Source organism: Anser anser (assembly GCF_964211835.1).
Source record: "Anser anser genome assembly, chromosome: 5".
NCBI classification, from domain to species: Eukaryota; Metazoa; Chordata; class Aves; order Anseriformes; family Anatidae; genus Anser; species Anser anser.
The window spans coordinates 36,879,138-36,903,235 of record NC_139725.1 but is presented as its reverse complement, the minus strand read 5'-3'; the positions used below and the strand labels follow the sequence as shown (position 1 = coordinate 36,903,235).

Here is a 24,098-nt window from a genome sequence, read left to right as displayed (position 1 = left end):
AGGTGCCCGGGGGGCTCGGCCTCGGGGGGCCGCACACGGCTGTTGTTTGGGGTGACCTGGAGTGCTGCTGGGTGTAGTCCCGATACGACCAGCCCTATGTGAAATGAAAATAAAGTTTAGAATCACAGAATCATAGAATATCCCGAGTTGGAAGGGACCCATAAGGATCATCAAGTCCAACTCCTGGCACCGCACAGGTCTGCCCAAAAGTTTAGACCATGTGACTAAGTGCACAGTCCAATCTCTTCTTAAATTCAGACAGGCTTGGTGCAGTGACTACTTCACTGGGGAGCCTGTTCCAGTGTGCAACCACCCTCTCAGTGAAGAACCTCTTCCCGATGTCTAGCCTAAACCTCCCCTGCCCCAGCTTGACACCATTCCCATGGGTCCTATCACTGGTGACTAAGGAGAATAGGTCGGCGCCTGCCCCTCCACTCCCCCTCGTGAGGAAGCTGTAGGCCTTGATGAGGTCTCCCCTCAGCCTCCTCTTTTCCAGGCTGAACAGGCCCAGTGACCTCAGCTGCTCCTCATACGTCTTCCCCTCTAGGCCCTTCACCATCTTCGTCGCCCTCCTCTGGACGCTCTCCAACAGTTTAATGTCCTTCCTGTACTGTGGTGCCCAGAACTGCACACAGTACTCGAGGTGAGGCTGCACCAGCTCAGAGCAGAGTGGGACAATCACTTCCCTCGACCGACTAGCAATGCCGTGCTTGATGCACCCCAGGATATGGCTGGCCTTCCTGGCTGCCAGGCCACACTGCTGGCTCATATTCAACCTGCTGTCAGCCACAGCCCCCAGATCCCTCTCTGCAGGGCTGCTCTCCAGCATCTCGTCCCCCAGTCTGTCCATACAACCAGGGTTGCCCCGTCCCAGGTGCAGGACCTGGCACTTGCTCTTGTTAAACTTCATGTGGTTGATGATCACCTAGCTCTCCAATCTGTCCAGATCTCCCTGTAAGGCTTTTCCACCCCCAACAGAGTCCACAGCTCCTCCAAGTTTAGTGTTATAGTCCATAGCTTCTTCAGGGGTGAAGGGATGGGGGTAAAGTGAGTGTGGAGAGGCAGCTGGGAGTAAAGGTAGTGCAGACCTGGAGATGGAGAAATTAGTGGAAGTGCAAGAGAAGAGAGGACAGGGGAGGGGTGATTACTGTGGGCTGGGATACCTCTGCCATGTGCCAAAAATTCATATAACAACGTTATTTTCAGGTGGCGTAGCTGGAACCAAGACACATAAAAGTAAATCCCTCTCAAATAGATAAAGCGGGGAAGTTCCTGAGCAGCGAGGCAAAGGCAGCCCTGTTCTGGCCATACTCTGTGGGAAGCCGTCCTCCAGATTTCCACACTCCTGCGGGAGTGAACCAGTCTACAGGTTATTTTAGGACAGGGAAAAGCTCTGTGCTGCCGGATGAGAGGGGCTCAGGGCGGTGAGGAAGGCGAAGGGGACCACAGGCGGCCAGGCAAGGTCATGCAGGTACAGTGGATGTGTCTCAGGAAAGGCACCTCTGGTCCTCGTGCACCACGTGAGGCCTGTTGGCTGCTGTATAATAAACATGAGTCATATGGGTCCGGATCGGTGCCCTGTGGTCCAATTTGTTCATAGCGGGGCTGATAACCAGGTTGAGACCCAATGTTACTGCAGGAAAGGGACTTGACATTTCAAAGGGAGATCGATATTTCCAAGGCTTGTTTGAGGAGCAGTCTCCAGGGTAGTGGAAAGGCTGGAGCACATCCAGTTCACAATTTCTATCAAGCTATAAGGACTGAGTAGAGGATAAACAAGGTTGTGTTCCAATTTGTTCTTTGCAATGACGTAAGAAACAGAATGGGAAAGCATGCAGTGCCAATGGCAAAGTGTTATCCCAGCAATTAAAAGTTTGAAAAATGGGTGTTTTCTGCTTAATGTGGAAGGATGCGCCCATTGCCTGTTTATCCGCCTCCTTAGTTTGTGTAAGAGATGTTTTCGGCTGGTTGTTGTGATACATTGTGAGTGTTTTGGAGTAAAATGGAAACATTCCACGGGTGCTGCTGTCGAGGGAGGACTGAGTGACTGCAGCCGATGTTGCCCGTGGCTCCATGGGCTCTGAGGTGGAGGGTGGCAATGCAAGACTAGGGACCAAAGTAACTCACAATCTGTGCGAGGTTGAAAAAATGTGAAGTGTACAGGAGGTCAACTCAGCAGCCCTGATCCTTTGTCAGATGTTGCCTTTGGTTTATTGTCTGGCCACGTTCATTTGTGGTTTTGGTTGACTGTCCCTTTGAGCTTAACAGTCATAGGAAATCTGGGGCGTTTTCCCTGTAGAAGGAAAAAAAGATAGTGCTGTGTTTTTTTTTGTTTTTTTTTTTTTTTTTTATGTGACACTTTATTTTCAAGACAGTGTTATCTTCCTGAACAGGGAAGGGTTCAGACAGCAGAAGAGCCTTTCTCAGAATCCCACCCATCTTTTAATTGTGAGTTTATGAGAAAAAAGTACTTCTCTTTGCCCTTGGTACCATGTCACACAAGTACTTCTGGCTGTCCATCTGTCAAGCCACAACCCAACCAATTCTCTTCCTGTACTTGCTTTTGTGTAACCAGAGGGCTTCACAAACCGCACGGTTCAGCCACAGAGGCTGTGTTGGTTGCCCCCGTCTGGTGATCACAGCAGATAGCAAGATCTGCCCTCAGCACCTGCACATCCTGCCCCTCAAAAGTACACCCAGCAGTGGAGCTGACATCTCTCGGGCCTGCCTTAATAGTGGGGAAGTTAATCAAAAGTTGTTACTTCAAGTCACAGGAGCATCAAACCAGACTTTCCTCCTCACAGTCTGCCCTTACAGAAGGGTCAGGAAAGACTGGGAACAGGGACAGGAAAACAAGTTTGCTTCCTTAATCTGCTGTTACCAAGATAAAGTGTATATCAGTAAGATTTTTATTTTTTTTTTCAAGCTGAGCGTTTCCAGCTGGCACAGATAAGAGTTCTAGGAATTGATGTATTTTCCTAAACACAGCAAGGATAGTTCTGCCCAGCACCAGATCCATTTGACAGGGCTGTTCTTGAGCTTTATCAGCAAAGTCCCTTGCCACACAAAGCCTGAAAATCCATCTACAGTCCTGTTTGTCCCGTGGGATGAGCCATATGATAGTTAAATGCAGTGTAAGTGTCAGTGCCCAATCTTGCGCGATTCCCACAGAGACTTTTTTGGGCACCTGGCTATCGGGACTGATCTGTTGCGACTGCCTCCAGCCTTGTGGCCATTGCCTTCCTGGCAGAGCTGCACGGGGATTTGTGCATGCACACAGGGATTTAACCCAGGGTTATTTGCCACTCACAGAGGCTTCATCGTCCCTCAGATCCAGGTCTCCTAACCTTCCCGTGCAGGACATCCCATGCATCCTAACCTTCAAGAGCAGGACACCTCCTACCCTGGTTTCCCAGCGGGGATGATGCCTTAGGAGGTGCAGCCTCTTCAGTTGTGTCTTTCCCAGCTGGAAGATAGCAGCTGCCAAGAGGCACATCGGGAGCAGCCTCTCCTCCCTGGCCATAGCTAGTTCATGGCAAAGCTCAGGGGTCTGCCCCACATCCTGCCTCCGCACTTTGGTGTCAGGAAGCCCTTCTGCTGTAGGACGGGGTGAATGGCTCCAGCACCGCCATGCAGAGCAGCCTTTCCCTTCCAGTTTCCACAGAGAAGCCTGTTTCCCCTATGACGTCTGGGCTGAAACTTGGGACAAAGGTGGGAATTGCTGCAGAGGCTGTTCTCAAACCCAGTGAGATGCCTCCTGGCCTTGCGTCTACCTGAGTAACTGCATGCTTCTGATTCTTTGGGTTTATCTGGTGTCTACGGCATGGGGATGTCCACGCAGGGGATTTCTGGTACCACACCAGAAAAACAATGACCTGTAACGGTGATGTGAGGTCCCCGTGACCCATTTCCTCCCTCTGCTCTTAATTAAAATGACCAGAAACGCTCTGTTTTAAGCCTGTTCTGCCCCTTCACAGTCTGCTGTCCATCAGGAAAAGATCTGACCGTGAAATGGTTAGACCTTGCAAAGGTGGGGAAGAACGCATTTTTCCAAAAACTTCCTTGAGGGCTCCTGGTGGAAAAAACCTGCATTTCTTATCAAGCTTGCCACCCACATGCAAAAATCTTGACGTGTGAGCAAACAGGCAGCAGCCCCGGGGCCTCACCCCCTCTGGCAGTGTTCCTTCTTCTCCCCAAGCTGGCCATGAGGCTGGTCCTGCTCCTCGCTGCGCTGCTGCTCGCCCACGGTGCCGTCCGGTGAGTGCGGCGGGGTTCGTGGCTCTCCCTCGTGGCAGCAGGAGGAGCGGGGGGAGATGCCTGGCTGGCTCCTCATGGCCACGGGGATGCCTAGGAAGGGGTCTGGCAGCTGAGGTGCTGGGGGAGACCCGTGCTTGGACCCAGGCCTCCCATGGGCACAGCTATGGAAGTTTGATTCTAAGGCAAGCATCTAAAATAGACCAACGAAGCGTACCCTGCTGGAGCTCATTGCTTGCTGTTAGTTGTAGTGGTAGCCACGTGTGAGTTCAATTTCAACCATTTTGAAATATAATTTCCAAAATGACATGTACACCCAAATCCACGAGCTTTCAGGTCCCCATAACATCTGACTGGTGCTGACGGTGCATGATCTTGTGGCACCGTGGCCATGCTGCGTGCACTGGCTTATCCAAACGTGGGGCCAGCCTCTCACCCCCTGCTCATCTCTGCCATCCCTCGCTGGCCAGGATCCCGCTGAGGAGGACAAAGTCCCTGAGGCACAGGCTGGAGGAGCAGGGCTTGCTGGAGGCCTTCCCGAACATGCTGCCTTCCCGCGTGGGATCCAAGTTCTTCTCCGGGCTAACGAGTGGTGTCACCACAGAGCCCCTGGAGAACATCATGGATGTGAGTGTGGCCGGAGCGTGCTGTTGATGTCCGCAGGTCTGCTCCTTTCAGGGGGGCCGTTGAGGAGTCCCAGCCCTAGAAAAGAGGAAATTCTGCTTTCAATAGCTCTGCTCCCCTTGAAACCCTCCCTCTCCCCCATGGCAGGCTGAGTACGTCGGCGCCATCTCCATCGGCACGCCACCCCAGCAGTTCCTCGTGCTCTTCGACACCGGCTCCTCCGACCTGTGGGTGCCCTCGGTGGACTGCTCCAGCCCGGCCTGTGGTGAGCAGTGGGACTTGCTCCCGGCGAGGGCTGGCTGGCATTGCCCACGCTGTGCCCATTGCTCGAGCAAGTGTCGGGTGTTGACACTCCTCCTGTTGGTGTGGGCCGTCATGGTGCTGCTGCGCCAGGCAGAGAGTGAGCAGGGAGAAGGCTGAGGACCTCCCTGAGGAGAGCAGGGCTGCAGGCCGGGGGAGATGCTTCGCTTCGGAGGCGGCGGGTGCCTCGAGGCAGCCCCGAGGCCTGCCCAGAGAGTGACGTGCGAGGAGGAGATGGGGTGGATGCCAGTGAAGCACGTTGTCCATTTGCTACCTGGAGCTCCGGTACGTCCCAAAGCCATGCTGAAGGGCAGGTAGAGACAGCCCGAGGCACGGCTTGGCCCAGGTGCTGCTCAAATGGTCATTTAGCAGTGCGCTAGTTCTGTACAGCAGTGGGTGCCAGCAGGCTAGAAGGGAAACAGCATCTCAGATCCGTGTAGCAGAGGAAACAGAAGATCTTCTTTCCTCTGGCAAGAGTAGATATTGCCCAGAGGACAGGGATTTGGCCCATTTTAGGGCCAAAGCAGCCCTTGGAGGTAGGTACCGGGGCCTGCCCGTGTCGATGACCCAGGGAGCTCAGGGAATCCTCCTGGGGGTTCGCTCCGGTGCATCTCGTTTACAGAAGCCTTTAGTGGGACTGTCCCATCATGGGCCGGTCGCAGCGTGAGACGTCCCCACCACCAGTCCTACCAGCAGCAGCACCTCTGCCTTGGCCCTTCTCTCCGCGGAGGGTCAGTGTTGTGACCAGCCAACCCTTCTGCCCCTGCAGTCAGACACGAACGCTTCGACCACAGGCTGTCCGCCACCCACCGGGCCACCGGCCAACCCATCTCCATCCAGTACGGCACCGGCAGCGTGGCCGGGGTCTTGGCCTACGACACCGTACGCGTGAGTCCAGCTCCTGGCACCTGCGGTGTCCAAAGGGGCGATGCAAGGTGGAATAGAAACAGGGCAGAGCCAAAGCTTGATTCCTTCAAGGGGCCGTGTCCTGCATTTCCAAAGCTTCTTCGCTGTGTCCCCACTTGATGGTTCTCCAGCCGCATCCTGTGCTCTCAGGGCTCTCAGACCTTCTCGCCATTCCCATCAGCTGGACCACAAACACTGCGTGCTGCAGCTGCTTGGAGCAAAGCAGATGCTGAGCAGCCTGCGAGCTGCTTTTGAGCAGGATTAATGGAGTCCCAGTCATCCACAAGTTACTGGCAGCAGGATAATTAAAAACCCTTCCCTCTGGTGCCAGTGCAAGGTGTCGGCAGGTGAACTGGAGCCTTTCTAGCAAGGGTGCCTTTTGGAGTTGCTGGGTGCTTCTCTGTACAAGTCATTTAGCCCTCCTGCGTAGCCTGAGCTCACTACGAGCCCAGGTAAGGTTCCTGCATGCAGGGAGGCAAATCAAGCCTTGCTTGGACACGGGAACATTGAATTCTTACCTTTTTCTGGAGCAAGAGCTGAGCACAAGCAGCACTTCTTGGGGATTTAATCGAACAATAATCACATCCCAGCCACCGCTGCGTCAATAACAAGCAGACCAGGACCAAAAGCCTCCCGGCTCCCCTCCAGCCCTGTCTGGCTCCCGGGGAGGACGTGGGGACTCTGCGTGGGGTTTGGTGCCCTCTGCCGCCGTGCAGAGCGGGCAGCTGCTGCCACCAGCCTGGCACAGCCCTGCAGGGCAGGATGGAGCTGAGCGTTGCCTTGTGCACGCCTCACAGCTCGGTGCTGGCTTATCTCAGGGCTCCCAGGCGAGGACGGAGCATGCGGGGAGTGCTCCAGAGGGTTGCCCGCTCTCTTTGGGAGCAAAGCGTGTGTTTTTCCAGAACGCAGCACATCTTGTTCCCTTCTTTTCTCTACCAAGGTTGGAAACATCCAGGTCAGCAACCAGGCCATCGGCCTCAGCAAGAAGGAGCCTGGCTCCTTTCTGACCCACCACACCTTTGACGGCATCCTGGGGCTGGCCTTCCCCAGCATCGCCTCTTCTGGGACCGTCCCCATCTTTGACAACATGATGAGCCAGGGCCTGGTGGACAAGGACCTCTTCTCCATCTACCTCAGCTCGTAAGTGGGGACCAGCAGAGCCCCCTCGGTCTGCAACGAGACAGCTGCTCAGCATGCCTCTGCTGTCCCCTCTCACCTCCAGCGAGAGCAGGACGGGCAGTTTCGTGATGCTCGGAGGCATGGATTCCTCCTGCTTCTCTGGCAGGCTCCACTGGATCCCTCTCTCTGCCGAAACGTACTGGCAAATTGCTGTGGACCGGTAAGCTCTGCTCTGCACAACCCAAAGCTTTCGTAGAGGGGAGAAGTCTGTCACAAACGCCAAACGTTCAGCTTAGAAAATTCACAAAATATAAGGGACGGGGCAGGATCCATGCGAATTCCTCACACGCACATAGGCAGAAGGCTCTCTCGAGCAGCAGCTCACAGCTTTTGCTTTGCGGCAACTCATGCCCTGGTGGGCAGTGCACCCACACTGATAGGTGGGAGATTACTGCTGCCTCCTCCTGCATCTGGAGCACCAGCCGGGAGAAGTTCTGCCTCCTGATCGCAGCGGGGCACTTGCTGGGGTGCGGGCAACACCTAGAGGTGCTCAGCGCACTCTGGGGCCGTTTTCCAGCATCATCATGCGCGGCCGGGTCGTTGCGTGCCCGAGGGGCTGCCAAGCCGTGATTGACAGCGGCACCATGCTGCTGGCCGGACCCCTCCGAGACGTCGCCGCCATCCAGCGCCACATCGGGGCCTCCGAGTACACCAGCGGCCAGGTGAGGGCAGGGGGAGAGGAGCCGGGTGGCTGGGACCGGGCAGGTCCTGCCTTCACTGGAGAGGCTGCCACTTCTGCTCCCTCCTCGTGGAGGCTCCTTCCTTGGAGATCTCCAAAAGCCACCAGGACGTGGTCCTGGGCACCTTGCTCTGGGTGGACCCAGAGGTGCCTCCAGCCTCATCCGTTCCATGATTCCGTGAAGGCAGCTTGCTGCCTGGAAGTTACCATCCACCCCCAGCCGTACCTGCAGGTTTCCTCTCTCGATGTGATGCTCTCTGGAAGCATCGCCCGCGGTGTGCTACTTTCAGCCCCTGATGCTCCATTTTCCCTTGCCGTACAAGATCAGCTGCAGAGCCAAGAAGAGCTTGCCTGATGTTGTCTTTGTCATCGGGGGAACCAAGTTCCCTGTGCCTGCCAAGACTTACATCCAGCAGGTGAGTGCCTGCCAAACAGCCAGCCTGGGGGCAGCTCTTGTTCCCCCACCTAAGGGCACAAGGGCATAAGTGACGGACGGGTTGCACCATGTCACCAAATGCAAAGTGCCTGAGGTTGTCCCTGAGAACTCCAAAAGCAACAGTAGGAATAATAAGGACCGAGGGGAGCCTGTGTGGAAAGGGGTCAGGAAAGAGCTGCGGCCGCCAAGGGCGGTCAGCAGGGCATGAGGTGGAAGGGAGCAGCGATGCCAGCGCAGTGCTTAGATGGACAGCATTTATGATTTATTATTGTTATTACTAATTATTAATAGCTTATTATTATTTAGTTATTTAACTTGCTATTAACTTCTATTAAGCCAGCACTTGCTATTAAACTTCCCTGTGATCACCAGCTGTATTTCAAGGCTTCTCATCTAAGCCGTGATCCATCTTAATGCTTCTGAAATATGGACGTTAAGGATTTTAACACATTAAAAGGATCTTGTGCTGCTTCCTGAGCTTTGCAGCTAGCTGAACGGGGGGGATTCAGGCTCACTGCCCTGAATTTGCAGATTTACCTCGGCTATTGCAAGAGCGGCTTTGAGAGCATCGCCATCCCTGCGGAGCTCTGGATCCTGGGTGAGGTTTTCCTCCGCCAGTACTACAGTGTTTTTGACAGAGCCCACCGCCGGGTGGGCTTAGCCCCGGCGGTGCAGCAGTGCTGACTCCCCCGGGGACCCCCACGCCCCCTGCACCGAGCCCGGCGTGCTGGGGGCTTCCACAACCTGCAGATTCGTCGGCTCCCGGCACCGCTGTCTGTTGACGGAGGAATGAGCTTGTCATAATTTGACAAATGATTTCTTTCCGTTGCAAAAATGAAATCCGTATCCTCGGTGGCTTCGCTCGTCTGGCTCTTTTAGCAACGGTTCTGGGCAGTAACGGGTCTGCAGTAAGAATAAAAGGTTTGAAAATGGCTTGGAGCCTTTATTGCATGACACAGTAAAGGGGGAGGCAGAATTCGGGATATAATTGCATGTGTTCAGAAGAGGCCCTCTCACCCAGAGCCCTGTATATCCGCACATACACACAGCACATACGTTTTTAGGGTACAACAAAACCTGCTCGTGGGGCTGGCTTTCAGCTTCAGGTCTGTTTACTGCTGCTCTGGAGCTTCGGTTGCTAGAAAAGAAATCACCACAAGGACGACCAGGTTACAGAATACTGCCATCTCACTACAACACCATCCTGAACACGAGGCTTTCCCAGTTTAATTTTTAAATGCAATAAGAGCATTTGCCCATTTTCTTCTTGCTCCTTCCCCAGCAAGAAGACTGCCATGCCAGCGTGTGGCGGTCCCCTGCCTTCTGCTTCCCACGGTCTCCCCAGCAACGTTGTGCCAAGTGTGACAAATATTTCATAAAAAGCCAGCTCAGCTGGTAAATGGCTCGCAAGGCTTCTTATTTTCATCTCCAGCCCAGCTGAGGGCAGAAGAGTGAGACCAGCCGCCCGGCTTGGGAACATTTCTGTTTTTCTCCATAAATCCTGGCAGGACGTGGGCAGGGGCAGGCGGCACAGGGCCAGCGGGGAGCGCGATGCCAGGGCTCCACGCAGGGCTGGAGGCTGCAGCTCCCGCTGGGTCCAGACTTTCCATTCCAGGGTTCAGCCAAGACCAGGCTGTTCTTCCTTCCTCTCCCACGTGCAGATAGCATCCATCCTCCGTTCTCACCTTGCTCAGAGCTGGCCTGAGGCTGGTGCTCGCTGGTGCAGGCTCCCTCTTTGTTTTCCTCCTGTGCCCCATGTGCAGGACAAGGTGACCGTGCCTGCAGCCACAGCTCACGCGTGTGGCACTGCGGTGCCTGAACCGGAGCCGAGTGCCTCTGATGCAGCCAGTGCAGGCAACCTCTGCGTTGTCCTGGCCGGCAGCATACCCAGAAGCTCTTGGCCCGGTGGGTCACAGTTTTGTCCCCCAGCTGGTCCCAGTTTCATCCCCCAGCTGGTCCTAGTTTTGCAGACAGACGGATGGGGATGAACTAGGACCCCAGCAGCATGGTCTGTGTGGGACTGGGGTTTCACATCACCCTTATGGCCCTGCACAGGGACGAGGGGGTGACAGAGAAGGAGCCCTGCATGTCCCTGAGCCAAAGCCAAGATCCCAGTTAGCGCTGCTTAGGGAAGGGATCGGCGCTGGGCCATCAGGTGCTGTCACCCTGGGCAAGGCGAGGAGCTGTGGCTGCTGGCAGGGCCTCGGGTCTCGGCTCCTCCTCGATGTCGGGAACAGGGCTGGGAGCCTTCAGGGAAGGGGACAGAAACACCTCCGTGCTAAGGGAAAAGCACCTGGCACCCGTGCTGGTGAAGCTGTCAAGGAAAACCCCTTATTTGCCTGCTGGAGGTCGGTGCCTGTTTAAGCAAACACATTCCAGCGCTGCTCCTGAGCCCCTGGCACTGGCGCTCAGCAGAGCCCCTGGCACAAGCCCCTGCATCCATCACAGGCTCATGGCCACCGCGTTGTCCCCGGGCCATGGCCACCCCCTGCCCCTTCCCCACCCAGTGCAGGAGGGGTCGGTGCAGCACCCGCTGGGGCTGGGGCACCGGGGGGTCCTCGCCCCGCGCCTTGCAGCAGCCTGGGGACCGCAGCCAGCCCCACGTCCCCACGCTGGCCCCACAACTCCCAGGGCCTCCCAGTGGCACCGCAGGGCACCAGGAAATGTTCCTTCCCCAGCCCAGCCTGCACCAAGCAACCCCACGGCCAGGCTGTGCGGCTCCCGGGTGAAGATGGCGAGCCGTCAGCTTGACATTCCCCCAGTGTCCTCTGCAGACATTGCGATAATGCCCACCCTGCCGTTTGCCTTTCTTATCGGGGCTGCCGGCCAAACAAGCACGGCGCTGTATATAGGGAGCTCAGCCCGGGCACCGGGCACATTCGACGCCTCTCCGCTGGCACTGGTGCCTCGCTGCGAAGAGCCACGATGAAGCTGCTCCTGCTCCTCGGCTTGGTGGCCCTGGCCCAATGCCACCTCTCCAAGTGAGCGCTGGGCTGGTGGGGTGGTGGGCATGCTGCTGGGGTCCCGAGGACCCCCCCGGGGATGAAGTGGGGGGAACTGGGCAGTAAAGGCATCGTGGAGGGGTCACGGCTGGGGTGGTGCACGGCAGGGTTGGGGGACAGCCCCCAGCCATCACCGTGGCCAAGGCACAGTGCAGGTGGCCCCAGTCCGTACGAGGGGCTGCAGGAAGAGGCGCAGAGCGAGGGCACGGCGCAGCCCCCAGGCACGTCCCTGCCCTGAGCCTTGTCCCCTCCTGCACCCCAGGATCCCGCTGAGGAGGTTGAAGTCCCTGCGGCAGAGGCTGGAGGAGCATGGCTTGCTGGAGCACTTCCTGAAGCAGCACCCCTACAACCGGGCCTCCAAATACTTCCCTGTCTTTGCCGGCACCACCTCCTCTGAGCCTCTGCAGAACTACATGAACGTGAGCATGGCACCAGCATGGCCCCCATGGGGCTGCAGGCCCCTAACCGTCCCCCTTTTCGCCCCTGTCCTGTCCCCCCTCACCCTCCTGTCCCCCTGCCTAACCTGCCCCACGTTGACAGAACGAGTACTACGGCACCATCTCCATCGGCACCCCGGCCCAGGAGTTCACCGTCATCTTTGACACCGGCTCCTCCAACCTGTGGGTGCCCTCGGTGTACTGCTCCAGCCCGGCCTGCAGTGAGTGTCGCGGGGCGGGGGGATGCTGGGGACCCCTGGGTGGGCTGCTCCAGCCCGGCCTGCAGTAGGTGTCCCCGTCCCTGGGGGTGCCGAGCGCTGGGGATGCAGCTAGCCCCGTGCCGCAGTGGCAGCATGGTGTTGGGACAGGCCATGACCATCCTTCTCCTGTACCCTCAGAAAACCACAAACGCTTCAACCCCTCTGAGTCCTCCACCTACGTGAGCACCAACGACAGCGTCTCCATTTTCTACGGCACCGGCAGCATGACTGGCATCCTGGGCTACGACACCGTCACCGTAAGGCAGCGGCCAGCCGGCTGCCCGTCCTGTGGGACCGGGGACACGGGGGCACCGTGCGCCCCAACCCAGCCCGTCCCCTTCTCCCTGTCTCTCCGACCAGGTCTCGAACATCCAGGTCACCAACCAGATCTTTGGGCTGGCTGAGACTGAGCCCGGCATCACCTTCTACTACGCACCCTTCGACGGCATCCTGGGCCTGGCCTTCCCCAGCATCGCCTCCTCCGGGGCCACCCCTGTCTTTGACAACATGATGAACCAGGACCTGGTGGCCAGGGACCTCTTCTCTGTCTACCTGAGCAAGTAAGCCCTGCAGAGCCGCCCAGCCCTGGCAGGGGATGTTCTCCCCTTGGGGAGGCTCTGGTACCCACGTCCCCTTGGCAGCACGGGGTCCTGAGCCACGGGACTGCTGTGTCTGATGGTTCCCCCCTTCAGGGATGACCAGAGGGGCAGCTTCGTCCTCTTTGGTGGCATTGACTCTGCCTACACCACTAAGGGCATCACCTGGATCCCGCTCTCTGCCGAAACCTACTGGCAGATCACCATGGAGAGGTACTCCCGGCAGTGACGCTATGGGGACTCGGCCCCTGGCCCCTCCAGGAGCTCACCCTGTATCTCCCACAGGGTCTTCGTCGGCGAGAAGGCTGTCGCCTGCTATTTCAGCTGCCAGGCCATCGTGGACACCGGCACCTCGCTGCTGGCTGTGCCCACCACCGCCCTCAAACGTATCTATAATGCCCTGGGTGCTGACTCCGACGGCGAGGTGAGGCGGGAGGGGAACATGGGGCTGTTGGGGACCCTCAGGGCTCGGTGTCCCCTCCGATGGCCAAAGACTGGCTGCTGGTCCCCATGGGACACGCGGCTCCATCGGGGTCGCCGCTGACCCCATCCCCACCGCAGATCAGCTGCAACGACGTCAGCAGACTGCCCGACGTCGCCTTCAAAATCAATGGCAAAAAATTCACCGTGCCAGCCACAGCCTACGTGATAGAGGTGAGCACCCCGCGGGGACAGGGACAGGGATGGACCCTGCAGGGGGTGGTCCGGGGGGGGGGGTCCGGGCAGCTGGTGACCATCTCTATCCACGTCCTGGACTGCAGAGCGATGGGTTCTGCAGCCTCGGCTTCGAAGGCATGGACACCCCCACCGAGTCGGGCGAGCTCTGGATCCTCGGGGACGTCTTCATCCGCGAGTACTACGTGATCTTCGACAGGGCCAACAACAAGGTGGGGCTGTCCCCGCTGGCCTGAGCGCATACTCCCCCAAGCCAGGCCGGCCCCTGCACTCCCGGCCCCCCCTGCTGCTGTCACTGAGCAAAATAAAGCCATGGAAAAGCATCTGCGTGCTGAGTTTCTCTGGAAAGGGCTGGATCGGGCCCCGCTTCCCTGCGGCGTGGGCAGGCTGTGCCGGCAGCTGTGGCCCCGTAGCGTCACCACCCATAATGTCAGGCTGAGGTCCTGCTGGGTGGGATCTCAACGTGGGGAGGTGACCCCCTGCCACGGCGGATGCTGCCCACGAGTGCTCCTGGCTGATTATTTATCAAGGACAAGCCGCCGCCGCGCTGGCACGACTCGCCCTTGCTGTGTTTGTTCCTGGCACACAGCTCACCAGGAGGGCCAGCACAGGCTGCTGAGCCCCCGAGAGCTCTTGGGTGGCTCTTCCCCCAGCCCCTGGCAAGTCACACACGGCTCCTGCGTGCGCAGAGGGCATCCAGCACATTTGCCCTGGGGATGCAGGGGACGGTGGCAGATGCTGCCCGGTGTCACCTCCGGGTCCCACTTTGCCCCACCGGCGGCACGGCTCCTGCCTGTTCCCGGCAGTGCCCCCGGCTGTGCAAACACCCTGCACCTCGTGTGCTGGGGGCCGGAGGCAACCGCAGCAGGCTGCCGATAAGTGCCGAGCCGTGCCACCAACCGGGGTGCATGGGCTGGCTTATCGGGGTGCCTGGCACGCCTCATCCGGGAACGCCTCCGTGCCCTCCGGTATAGAGACCGGTGCCCTGGTGCTACCGCACCACATCCCTGCGCCATGAGGTGGCTGTGGCTGCTGGGGATGGTGGTGGTTGCCCGCGCCATGGTGAGGTGAGGGGGACACCGGCGGTCGGGGCAGGGGAACCCCAGGACCCAAACCCTTCTGTCCCCGTGCTCAGCATCAGCCTGTCATGCAGGATCAAACTGCACCGGGGGAAATCGCTGCGGCGAGCACTGCTGGATGGCGGGGTGCTGGGGAGGATCCTGCTGCAGCAGTCCCCCTCCCCAGCAGCCAAGTATCACCCCACCACTGCCACCGAGCCCCTGGCAAACTACATGGACGTGAGTGCGGGCAGAGCTGGGGGGCTTGGCAGGGAACCTCAGTGCAGGGACACGGGGACATGTGGGGGGACGTGGACAGTTTGGGGGGGGGGGGGTGGCTGGAGGCAGTGACATACACACACACACACACACACACACACACACTCGGTGCCCTTTGTTGGCAGCTGGAGTACGTGGGCACCATCTCCATCGGCACGCCACCGCAGGAGTTCACCGTCATCTTCGACACCGGCTCAGCCAACCTGTGGGTGCCCTCGGTGTACTGCTCCAGCCGGGCCTGCAGTGAGTGTCGCTGGGCGGGGGGATGCTGGGGACCCCCGGGTGGGCTGCTCCTCTGCCCACCCTGCTCAGGTCTCCCGTTGCTGCAGCCAACCACCGGCGCTTCGACCCAGCGCGCTCCTCCACCTACCGCGGCACCACCACCAGCGTGGCCACCTGGTACGGCACCGGCAGCATGGTCGGCGTCCTGGGCTACGACACCGTCACGGTGAGCGCCCGTGGGCGAGCTGGGGCATGGAGCTGGGTTGTAGGGGTGAGGCAGGGGCATCCCCGAGCCTCCCCACTCTCCCCACCAGGTTGGGAACATCCAAGTCCAGAACCAGGTGTTTGGGCTGAGCCAGGCGGAGCCTGGCTCCTTCCTTGCCCACGCTCCCTTCGACGGTTTCCTGGGGCTGGCCTTCCCCAACATCTCCTCCTCTGGCGCTACCCCGATTTTTGACAACATGATGAGCCAAGGCTTGGTGTCTCAGGACCTTTTCTCCATCTACCTGACCCCGTAAGTGCTGGCAGGATCCAGGCAAACCCCTCCTCGTGCTTTCCGGGCAAGCTGGTGGCCACACGCAGTCGGTGACGGTGCCAGCGTCCGGGTGCAAATGTTACCGATGGGGAAAGCCTCGCGTCGAGGCGAACTCAGAACCCGCTTTGGGAACAACGCGTGCAGCACCGGGCTCTTGGCAGCAGCCCTCTGAGGTGCACAGCTCCTACTGGGGGGCCGGGGGGCACCAGCATCCCCAGCTCCACAGCTCTTCCCCCCCCCAACTCCCCCTCGCCCCAGCAACAAGCGGAACGGCAGCTTCGTGCTGTTTGGCGGCATCGACGACACCTACTTCACCGGGAACCTGAGCTGGATCCCGCTGACCGCCCAATCCTACTGGCAAATCAAGGTGGACAGGTAGCACCGGGACGTGGCACGGGGAAGGGGACCCTGGCACCAGGGTGGACACCTGGCCTCAGGGAGCCCGCTGTGTCCCCAGCATCACCATGTACGGCCGCCCCATCGCCTGCCCGTACGGCTGCCAGGCCATCGTGGACAGCGGCACCTCGCTGCTGGCCGGCCCCACCCGCAGCGTGGGCAACATCCAGTATGAGATGGGAGCCAGGCGCAGCGCCAGCGGCGTGGTGAGCACACGGGGATGGGGACGGGGTGCTGGTGGCTTCCTGCGAGGGCTGAGGCCGTGCTGTCCCCTCCCTGCAGTACTTGGTGAGCTGCAGCTTCATCCGGCTCCTGCCTGACATCGTCTTCGTCATTGCCGGCACCCAGTTCCCGCTGCCACCCCAGGCTTACATCCTCCAGGTGAGCACCGAGTGCTGGCACCCGGCACCTGTGGCCTTGCTGCCCCTCACCCTGTCCCCACCAGCAGGAGGATGGCTCCTGCATGAGCGGCTTCGAAGGCTACACCCTGCCCACGGCCACCAGCGAGCTCTGGATCCTTGGGGACATCTTCCTGCGCCACTACTACAGCGTCTTCGACAGGGCCAATGGCATGGTGGGGCTGGCACCTGCTGTCTGATGCATGCCACAGCGTCTGGCCACAATAAAGTCCCCAGCCGGGCAGCACGGGCAGGTCCCTCCTGTCCCCAAAGCCACGCTGGGCTGGACGAGCACCTCCGGGACCGGGCCAAACTGCCCCGAGCTGGGGAAAGCCCCAGTGCTGGGCTTGGTGGGCGCAAGCAGGAGCAGGGAGCATAAATACCAGGGTGACTTTATTGGGGGAGGGAGTAGCTGGCACTGGACCCCTGGCCCCACAGCCTCCTGCGCCATGGGGCGGTGAGGAGCTGGGGGACCCTGTGCCCTCCGCCCGAGAGAGCGGGGCGCAGGGACATGTCGCCATCCCTGGGTGCTCGGCACGGCCACCTGCGTGCCTCAGCACCCCGTCCCCAGCCACGCCTGGCCAGCCAGGCCTGCTGGTCCTGCAGCCTTCCTCCTCCTCCTCCTCCTCCTCCTCCTCCTTCTCCTCCTCCTGGCAGGGTGGCTCTAGGGAGCCACACGCCCGCCGGGGCTCTCCCTGCCGGCTGTTGGCACGGCCGAGGGGTCCGCGTCCCCGGGATGCCCCTGAGCATCCCGCCTTGACCCAGGGCTGCCCGTGGGAGCTGGGGGTCCCGTGGCCTCTCCAGGGGGGGCAGCAGGGGGCAGAGCAGCAGCTGAGAGCCCCCCACGGTGCTGGGGGGGGCTCGGGGTGGTGGAAGGGGGCTCCCCCCCAGGAGAGGGGCCGAAGGGGGCAGCTTGGAGCAGGAGCTGGGCCAGGCGGTGGCGGGGAGGCTGGGGGGTGCCGGTGGGCACGAGCTCCTTGTGGGACGGGGATGGGGACGGGGACACGTCGCCGCTCTGCAGTGGGAGCTGGGTGTCTGCGGTGGAGGGAGAGATGCTCCTGGTTAACATCACCACCAGCCCAGCGCCGCCGGGGGGGGGGGGGACAAAAGGCACACCACGACACAAACGTGGGGGGCAGTGCGGGGGTGCCGAGCCCCCGGTACCTTGGCAGGCGGGGCAGCAGGCAGCAGGCAGCGCAGGGGGCTCGGTGCACGAGTGGGGACACGGCCTCTCCTCGCAGCTCACCTCCCCGAGCTGGAGCGGCAGGAGGAGGAGGAGGATGAAGAGGAAGGAGGCGCGGGAGAGCCGCCCGGTCCCCGGCGCAGCCCCACGGGCTCACCTGGCACGTGCAGCGGGTGCAGGGCTGTCCCTCGGGGCTGAAGGTCTGGCCGTTCACCACCTTCCTGCCCTCGTAGTTGCAGTCTAGGGGTGTCGGGGAGGGGGGGCAGCAGCGCTCAGCGTGGGGCTGGGGGGCACTGGCAGGGTGGGGGCCGTGGTCCTGTGCCCTCCCCCCCGGCCCTCACCGTTACAGACAGGGCAGCACTCGCCCTCGGGGTGGAAGGGGTAGGTGCAGAAGATGGCGCAGTCCACGGGTGAGCAGGCCACCGAGCCCAGCTGGCAGGGAGAGACGCAAGGGCTGGGTGTTAGCGCGGGCTTGGGGTGGGGGGGTGGGGAAGCCCCCAGAGGCTCAGCAGCTTTTTCCTATGATGGGAAAAAGCCTGAAGGACGGGAGCCAAGAGCATCCTGCAGCGCCCGGACCCTGTGCTCCGGGGCAAAATTGCCACACCGATGCTCTTGCCTCGGCCCCCACCCTGGGGAAAGGCACCCACCCCAAAACCTGGCCGCCGCAGCCCTCACCAGGCAGATGCAGCTGAGGCAGGGGTCCAGGAGGGACGGGAAGGTCTCGTTGTTGTAGAAGATCTGTCCCATGTAGGTACATCCTGCCAGGAGGAGAGCAGGGTTGCAGCCCTGGAGGCCCCCAGGCTCGCTGGCTCGGGGGGGTCAGGCTCAGCCCGCCTCCCCCCCACTGCCCCCCTGGTCCCTGTCACCTGCCGAGCAGTCGGGGCAGCACTGCCCGGGGATGTGGATGGGGTAGGGGCACGTCTCCACGCAGTCCGTCCTCTTGCAGCTCACTGAGCCATCGGCCTGCGGGGGGAGAAGCACGTGACAGGGACCTTGGGCCCGTGCTGGCAGGCTTAAACCCCAAACTGACGGGTTTAAACCCAAAATTGAAGGGGCAAAAGCCCACGGAGCTGGGGAGCTGCTGGGGACCACGTCCATGAGCAGCCTGGTGTCCCGAGGGAAGGGCTGGGTGTCCCGGGAGCCCGGCTGGAGGAGAGGCAGAGGCAGCACGTTCGAGGCAGAAGGCAGCCGGAGAGGGACTTGGCTTTGGTGTCTAAACCTCTTTCCTTCCCAGACCTGGTCTCTCCATGCCACGCACACCCAGGGATGCAGGGGATGGGGACGGGGATGGGGACGGGGACGGGGATGGGGACGGGTAGGAGGAGTGAAGCAGAGCAGGTTCTCATTCACCTGGCAGATGCATAACTCACAGGGATCGCCCGGAGACCAGATCTGTCCGATGGGAAACTCAACCCCGTTGTCATCCACGAAGCAGCCTGGTGGGGACAGGGACACGGGTGGGGACAGGGATGTGGGCACCCAGCCCACCAGCCTCTCCATGCACGTGGGTGCTGCTGTGCACGTGCCCGCTCCCCGCTCACCGCCCCCAGACCCCGTGACTATGCCCCCCAAACGCCCGTCCCATCCCCGTGCGCCCCCGCGTGCAGCTCCCCCAGATCCCACCCTCCCAGGGACCCCCGTGCTGGCTCACCCGAGGGGCGCGGGGGGTCCCGGCAGGTGAAGCAGCACTGCCCGGGGCGCAGGTGCCGCTGGTGCTGTGGGCAGTCCAGCGCTGGGCAGGGGGCGAAGGAGCACTCCACCTCGCCACCCTGCGGAGAGGGGGACGCGTCACGCACCGGCTCAGTGCTGGGGCCACCCATCCTGCCTGCGCCCCTCCGCCCCACGGGACACCAGAGAAAGGCCGGGACCCCCAGCAGGTTGCCACAGGATCCCCAGACCCACCCGGCAGACGCAGGTGGTGCAGTCGTCCTCGTCCAAGCTGAAGCGGGCTCCGTGCACGTACGTGCGGCCGCGGAAGCTGCACATTGCTGGGCAGGAGAGAGGCGGTGAGGGCAGGGCTTGGATGGGGAGCAGAGCACGGTCCTGCCTCGCCAGGACCCCACGGCCCATCCCCGGCAGCACCACCCACAGCCCCTCGCCCCCCTCCGCCTGGGGGTCCCACCTGGCTGGCAGGAGCAGCAGTCGGGCGGCGAGGCGCTGGGGCAAGAGCCCGGGGGGCACTCGGGGGAGATGCAGGAGACGTTTCCAGCCTGCGGAGCAGAGCAGAGCCCGGCGCGGTCATGGGGAGGCAAGCGTCTGCCCCACGAATTGCAGTCCCCCAGCAGGGCCTGGCAGCGATGGACACCACCACGGTGTCACCACGGTGACAGTTTTGGGGAGCCGCTCCCCAAGGGAGAAAATGGCTTTGTCTTCCTGACGCTGAGCACAAAGGGGACCTGCCGTGGGCTGACACTTCCAAAGCGCCCACCCCCCGTCTTGACCTGCAGGTCCCATTTTGGCCCCTGCCCCACGGCTCCGGAGCTGTCTCCCTGAGCACTGTGACACCTCCCCAAAATGGGCACCCGGTGCCAACGAAGCCCAGCCCGAGACATCCCAGCAGTGCCACGAGATGGGACCCAGGCCCCACTGCCAGCCCACCCCAGTGCAGGACGGCGTGGACTCACCAGGCACACGCACACGGTGCAGTTGCCATCTGATGGGGAGAAGACGTCGCCCTCGGCACGGGCCACCCCCTCGTGCAAGCAGCCTGCAAACCAGGGGAGGGTCAGGGGGGGCCATGCTGGGGCGCAGGGCTGGGGCTGCCAGGGCTCACCTGTGCAGCTGGGGCAGCAGCCCCCGGCCGGGGCAGGCAGCGGGTGGGAGCAAGGCACGGGGCAGCTGACGGCCTCGCAGAGCACTCGTCCTCCCTGCCGGGGCAGGCACAGCTCAGCGCCACGGCCAGCTGGCACGGTGAGCAGCGGCACAGGGAGAGAGGGCGCTTACCTGGCAGGCACAGCTCCGGCACCCCGGCTCCATCCAGCGAGTGCCCGGCTCCCGGAGGGCCCCCCGGTACCAGCAGCGAGGGGCTGGTGCGGCGGTACCGGGGGCTCCCTCCCCGCGTGGGGACAGCTCAGTGACCGGGGACACGGTGGTGGGCGAGGAGGGAGGAGGTTGGGTGCCCGGAGGTGCGGCAGGGAGGTGGGAAGAGGGAGAGCCCCTGGGGACCAGGAGGGGTCCCCCAGGGCCGGGAGGGAGCAGGACGAGGGTGGGGGGATGCTGCAGGGACTGAAGGATGGGTGAGGGGGCCAGGATGGACTTGGGGAAGCCTGGAAGGGAAGGAGCAGGCATCACTCAGGGAGCAGGCAGGGAGCACGTGGGGTCCTGCTCACCCGCCCTGGCCCAGGGGAGCAGCCAGTTACCTTCACAGGAGACCCTGTCGCCGCTGAGCCGGTACCCGGGGCGGCAGGAGCACAGGTAGCTGCCTGGGGTGTTGTGGCAGGCGTGCTGACAGGCGCGTCTGTCTCCCGGCCGCCGGCACTCGTTGACATCTGGGGAGCACGGGGACTCATCGGTGCCCAGGCAGGAGGCAGGAGCTGGCTCACGGGGGAGAGACACCCCCACCATCGCGACGCACGGGGATGCCCGGTGTGCCATCTCCTTGGGCACGGCCCAAGCAAGGACGAGGACGTGGCAGCAGCACCGTGCCGACGGCCACCTTGTCCCTGCAGGCTAGGGCTCGTCGCGACACGGAGAGGGGCAGTGCTCACCCACGCAGGAGTGCCGGTTCCCGTGGAGGTGGTAGCCGGGCCGGCAGGAGCAGCGGTAGCTGCCCACGCTGTTCTTGCAGCGGTGCTGGCACGGCGTGGCCAGGCACTCGTCCGTATCTGGCGGGCAGAGGCTGAGGCTCGGCGGGCCCAGCTCGGCCCCGCTGGCCCCCGCCTGACCCCCGGCCCCGCGCACCCTGGCAGCTGTGGCGGTCGGCGGAGAGCTGCATGCCAGGGCCGCACTCGCAGACGAAGCCGCCCTCGGTGTTGACGCAGAGACCCTCGCAAGCGGCGCTCAGGCACTCGTCAATGTCTGGGGGCAAGAGGGGACATCTAGGAGCTGGGGGATGCCGCAGGCCCCCCGCCGCACCTCGACTGCCCCCCCCTTCTCACCAGTGCAGCGGATGCCGTTGGCCGTCTCCACCATGGAGAAGCCGAGGGGACAGACGCGGGCCACCTCCTGGCACCCACCGTGGTTACAGGAGAGGTCGCAGCCATACTCCCCGCATGTCCCCGGTGGCTCTGAAAGGCAAGCAGGGGCACCGCGGGGCACCGGGGCCACCCCTGGAGCCCTCTCACGCTCCCCCCCACTCACTCCTGCCCCACCTCCAGGGTTTGTGCCCTGCCCTGGGAGGGGATAGGGACCCTACCTGGGCAGGTGATGCCCTGCTCTCCATCCGGGCACGAGCAGAGGTTGGGGGCAATGCAGAAGCCGCTGCCACAGCCGAAGGGGCAGAGCGCTGCAGGGCACGGGGACAGGCAGCGGTCAGGGGCACGGGGACCCCCCCATCCCATCCTGGGGAGCGCAGCGGGGCCTGGGGCGCCTGTACTCACGCAGGGTGCACTGCCCGCTGCCCGGAGCCAGCATCCAGCCGGGGCAACATCCGCTGCCGAAGCCTGAGAAGCAGACGTGGGGCCCCACGCGGCGCCTGAGCGAGGGACAGAGGCTGAGGACGCCCTGCCCCATCCCGGGACCGAGCCCATGAGGACGGGGAGGGGGACACACGCGGGAGCGGGCACCCACGTGCCCACAGACGCCCCGTCCCGTGCGGCACAGATCAGTGTGAAGGCAGGCTCGGGGCGCACCAGGGTGTGGAGTGAGCCCCCAGCGAGATGGGACGGCAGGAGAGGGCTCACGCCCCAGCCGGTCCCAGCACCCCAGCACGTGGTGACAGGGGAGAAACGTCCCCGACGAGGACAGGGACGCGGGGAGCGAGACCCCCGCGAGGGTCACGCTCTCCTTGCCCCCGTGCGGACGGAGCCACGAGCGGGTGCCGGCCCCTCTGGCCGGGACGGGAGCCCCGAAGGCAGCCGAGGGCTCGGCAGGGCTCGGCGTGCCGCCGCTCCCAGGTGCAGCTGCGAGAGGGAGAAGGAAAAAGGGGGGGACCCGGCTACCTCTCCACGGCAAAGCTGGCTGGTTTCTTCCTCCCGGGGTACACCCTGCCCTGGCCGCCCGGGAGGAACAGGGACACACAGGCAGCCTGGACGAGCAGCTCGAGCAACATGACAGGCGGCTCCGGCACGCTCGCAGCGCTGCCTTCCTGCCTGCCTTCCTGCCTGCCTTCCTCGGCGGCACGGGCGCCTACCGCATGCTGGCCCTTGGCCCTGCTCCTCCTCCCGCCCGCCGGGCCGGGAACAATGCGGGGGGTGGAGGGAGGCGAGAGCGGGGAGCGCCGGGGGGGACCCGGCTCTCCTCCCACCCCGCGCGGGGGGACGCGCGTGGGGATGCTCACCCGGCGCCTCCCGGGCTCGCCGAGCCCCGGCCTCGCCCCCCGGCCCGGTGACACCGTCGTGTCCCCCGGGACCGGGTCCCCGGCGGGGCCGCCCCACCGCCTGCGGGGAGCTGGGGCTGGGGGGGGCGGGGGGGTGGGAAGCGAGCGAGCGGCGAGCGTCCCCCCTTCTCTCCTTTCCCACATCTGGCAAAGCTCCGGCCTGGCCTCTCCCCACCCCTCCTCCTCCTCCTGGCGGCACTGGGCTGCCTTCCCAGCCCTGCGCGGGGACCCACCAAAGAGGAGCACGCAGCAGATAAAGGGGCCAAAGTGGAGCGGGGCCGGTGGGGAAGGGCGCAGTGAGGGGCGAGGGGTGCTGCGGGGCCCCCCCGGCGCGAAACACCCCCGGCCTTGCCCCGAAGCGAAGGTCGCGGGCAGGTAAATGATTGAGCAGGGAGCAAAGGGCCGGGCGGCTGGCCCCTGGTCAGAGGGGGTCAGTCCCTGCAGCGGCAGCACCCACCCGCTGCCCGCAGCTCCGTGCCTGCCTCGCAGCGGGGTTCCCCCAAAAACCCTCCTGGGGTTGCCCAGGACCCTTCCCCTGCGGCATCGCCCCAAGCGTGGTCACCCCCTGCACCAGCATGGGCCGTCGTCATGGGGTGCAGGGCTCTGGGGTGCCACATGTAGGGGACGTGGAGGGAGGAGGACGCTGGAGCGTGGCCAGTGGCACGGGATAAACACGGAGCAGGGTTTTTAAGCCACGGCAGGAGGAGGGCCGTGCACCAACGTTGCCGAAATCCCCGCTGCGGGGAGGCTGTGAGCATCTGCACCTGCAGCCCCGCGCTGCTCAGGGTGCTGGGGAGCTGGGCCGAGCCAGGTTTGCTTGTGGGGGAAGGAGAACTGGGCTCGGCCCTGTAGGCCAGGGAATCGAGCAGCTCTGGGCAGGCAAACTGAGCACCTGAGCTAATGAAAGCCGCCTGCTCCCAGGGAGCACGAGCACACGATGCAGGCTTGCTGCAGAGGGTCACAGTCCACTTCCCCCATCCTAAACACAAGCAGAGATGTCCAAATATAGGCTCCACGTGAATTCCTCGAAGAAAGCAGGGCTTGCCCAACAGCTCAGACCTGCCGAAAGCCCAGTTCCCGTTTCAGCACAAGCTCGCCTTTCAGGATGCTGCCTAACCTCTTTGGCAGTGCTGCTGGAGGAAAGGAAGAATATGGGAGAAAACCTATGCTGGCACAAACCTGCCATGGACATGGCCGGGCCGT

General features: G+C 62.4%; 5 protein-coding genes across 9 annotated transcripts; 4 read left to right on the top strand and 1 right to left on the bottom strand.

Annotated features, from left to right (window-relative positions):
• Positions 1–2,367: 2,367 nt before the first annotated feature.
• LOC310901158 (pepsin A-like) lies at positions 2,368–9,062 on the top strand (the record flags this gene model as incomplete). Its single annotated transcript, XM_083840288.1, has 8 exons — positions 2,368–4,881; positions 5,026–5,143; positions 5,948–6,192; positions 7,025–7,224; positions 7,307–7,423; positions 7,781–7,925; positions 8,266–8,358; positions 8,910–9,062. Exons 1-8 carry the CDS (start codon positions 4,624–4,626, stop codon positions 9,060–9,062), a joined length of 1,329 nt encoding a protein of 442 aa, XP_083696414.1. The 5' UTR covers positions 2,368–4,623.
• LOC310899921 (pepsin A-like) lies at positions 9,062–13,607 on the top strand. Of its 2 annotated transcripts, XM_083837052.1 has the most exons (9): positions 9,063–11,359; positions 11,643–11,799; positions 11,921–12,038; positions 12,216–12,334; positions 12,438–12,637; positions 12,770–12,886; positions 12,959–13,097; positions 13,235–13,327; positions 13,435–13,607. In XM_083837052.1, the coding sequence occupies exons 1-9, from the start codon at positions 11,304–11,306 to the stop codon at positions 13,582–13,584; spliced, it is 1,149 nt and encodes a 382-aa protein (XP_083693178.1). In that variant the 5' UTR covers positions 9,063–11,303; the 3' UTR covers positions 13,585–13,607. The 2 variants fall into 2 exon arrangements, with proteins under 2 accessions (XP_083693177.1, XP_083693178.1); XM_083837051.1 differs by having other exon boundaries at positions 9,062–11,359; positions 13,235–13,607.
• Positions 13,608–14,309: 702 nt separating this feature from the next.
• On the top strand, positions 14,310–15,364 carry LOC310899933 (pepsin A-like; the record flags this gene model as incomplete). Its single annotated transcript, XM_083837074.1, has 4 exons — positions 14,310–14,415; positions 14,502–14,646; positions 14,811–14,928; positions 15,015–15,364. Exons 1-4 carry the CDS (start codon positions 14,363–14,365, stop codon positions 15,362–15,364), a joined length of 666 nt encoding a protein of 221 aa, XP_083693200.1. The 5' UTR covers positions 14,310–14,362.
• On the top strand, positions 15,286–16,615 carry LOC310899931 (pepsin A-like; the record flags this gene model as incomplete). Of its 2 annotated transcripts, XM_083837072.1 has the most annotated exons (5): positions 15,286–15,421; positions 15,701–15,817; positions 15,900–16,044; positions 16,121–16,219; positions 16,284–16,577. In XM_083837072.1, the coding sequence occupies exons 1-5, from the start codon at positions 15,369–15,371 to the stop codon at positions 16,434–16,436; spliced, it is 567 nt and encodes a 188-aa protein (XP_083693198.1). In that variant the 5' UTR covers positions 15,286–15,368. The 2 variants fall into 2 exon arrangements, with proteins under 2 accessions (XP_083693198.1, XP_083693197.1); XM_083837071.1 differs by having other exon boundaries at positions 16,121–16,615.
• On the bottom strand, positions 16,613–22,848 carry VWCE (von Willebrand factor C and EGF domains). Of its 3 annotated transcripts, XM_083836962.1 has the most exons (20): positions 22,519–22,848; positions 21,958–22,052; positions 21,774–21,863; positions 21,517–21,645; positions 21,320–21,436; positions 21,127–21,243; positions 20,779–20,907; positions 20,363–20,685; positions 20,193–20,286; positions 20,044–20,126; positions 19,542–19,629; positions 19,322–19,407; positions 19,071–19,188; positions 18,770–18,855; positions 18,286–18,382; positions 18,095–18,177; positions 17,761–17,851; positions 17,577–17,659; positions 17,401–17,491; positions 16,613–17,271 (listed from the first exon to the last, which is right to left on the bottom strand). In XM_083836962.1, the coding sequence occupies exons 1-20, from the start codon at positions 22,626–22,628 to the stop codon at positions 16,901–16,903; spliced, it is 2,481 nt and encodes an 826-aa protein (XP_083693088.1). In that variant the 5' UTR covers positions 22,629–22,848; the 3' UTR covers positions 16,613–16,900. The 3 variants fall into 3 exon arrangements, with proteins under 3 accessions (XP_083693088.1, XP_083693087.1, XP_083693086.1); XM_083836961.1 differs by having other exon boundaries at positions 18,790–18,855; positions 19,322–19,629; XM_083836960.1 differs by having other exon boundaries at positions 18,790–18,855; positions 19,322–19,629; positions 21,774–22,848.
• Positions 22,849–24,098: the final 1,250 nt, after the last annotated feature.

Bases quoted from the DNA above. Each gene is read 5' to 3' on its own strand.
- VWCE (XM_083836960.1), bottom strand. From the start codon at position 22,107: ATGGGCTCGGTCCCGGGATGGGGCAGGGCGTCCTCAGCCTCTGTCCCT. The intron at 20,287-20,362 runs GTAAGCGCCCTC...CTGCCCCGGCAG, and splicing joins GCCGGAGCTGTGCCTGCCAG to GGAGGACGAGTGCTCTGCGA. The intron at 19,630-20,043 runs GTGAGTCCACGC...TCTGCTCCGCAG, and splicing joins GCACCGTGTGCGTGTGCCTG to GCTGGAAACGTCTCCTGCAT.
- LOC310899921 (XM_083837051.1), top strand. From the start codon at position 11,304: ATGAAGCTGCTCCTGCTCCTCGGCTTGGTGGCCCTGGCCCAATGCCAC. The intron at 12,039-12,215 runs GTGAGTGTCGCG...CTGTACCCTCAG, and splicing joins CTGCTCCAGCCCGGCCTGCA to AAAACCACAAACGCTTCAAC. The intron at 12,638-12,769 runs GTAAGCCCTGCA...TCCCCCCTTCAG, and splicing joins TTCTCTGTCTACCTGAGCAA to GGATGACCAGAGGGGCAGCT.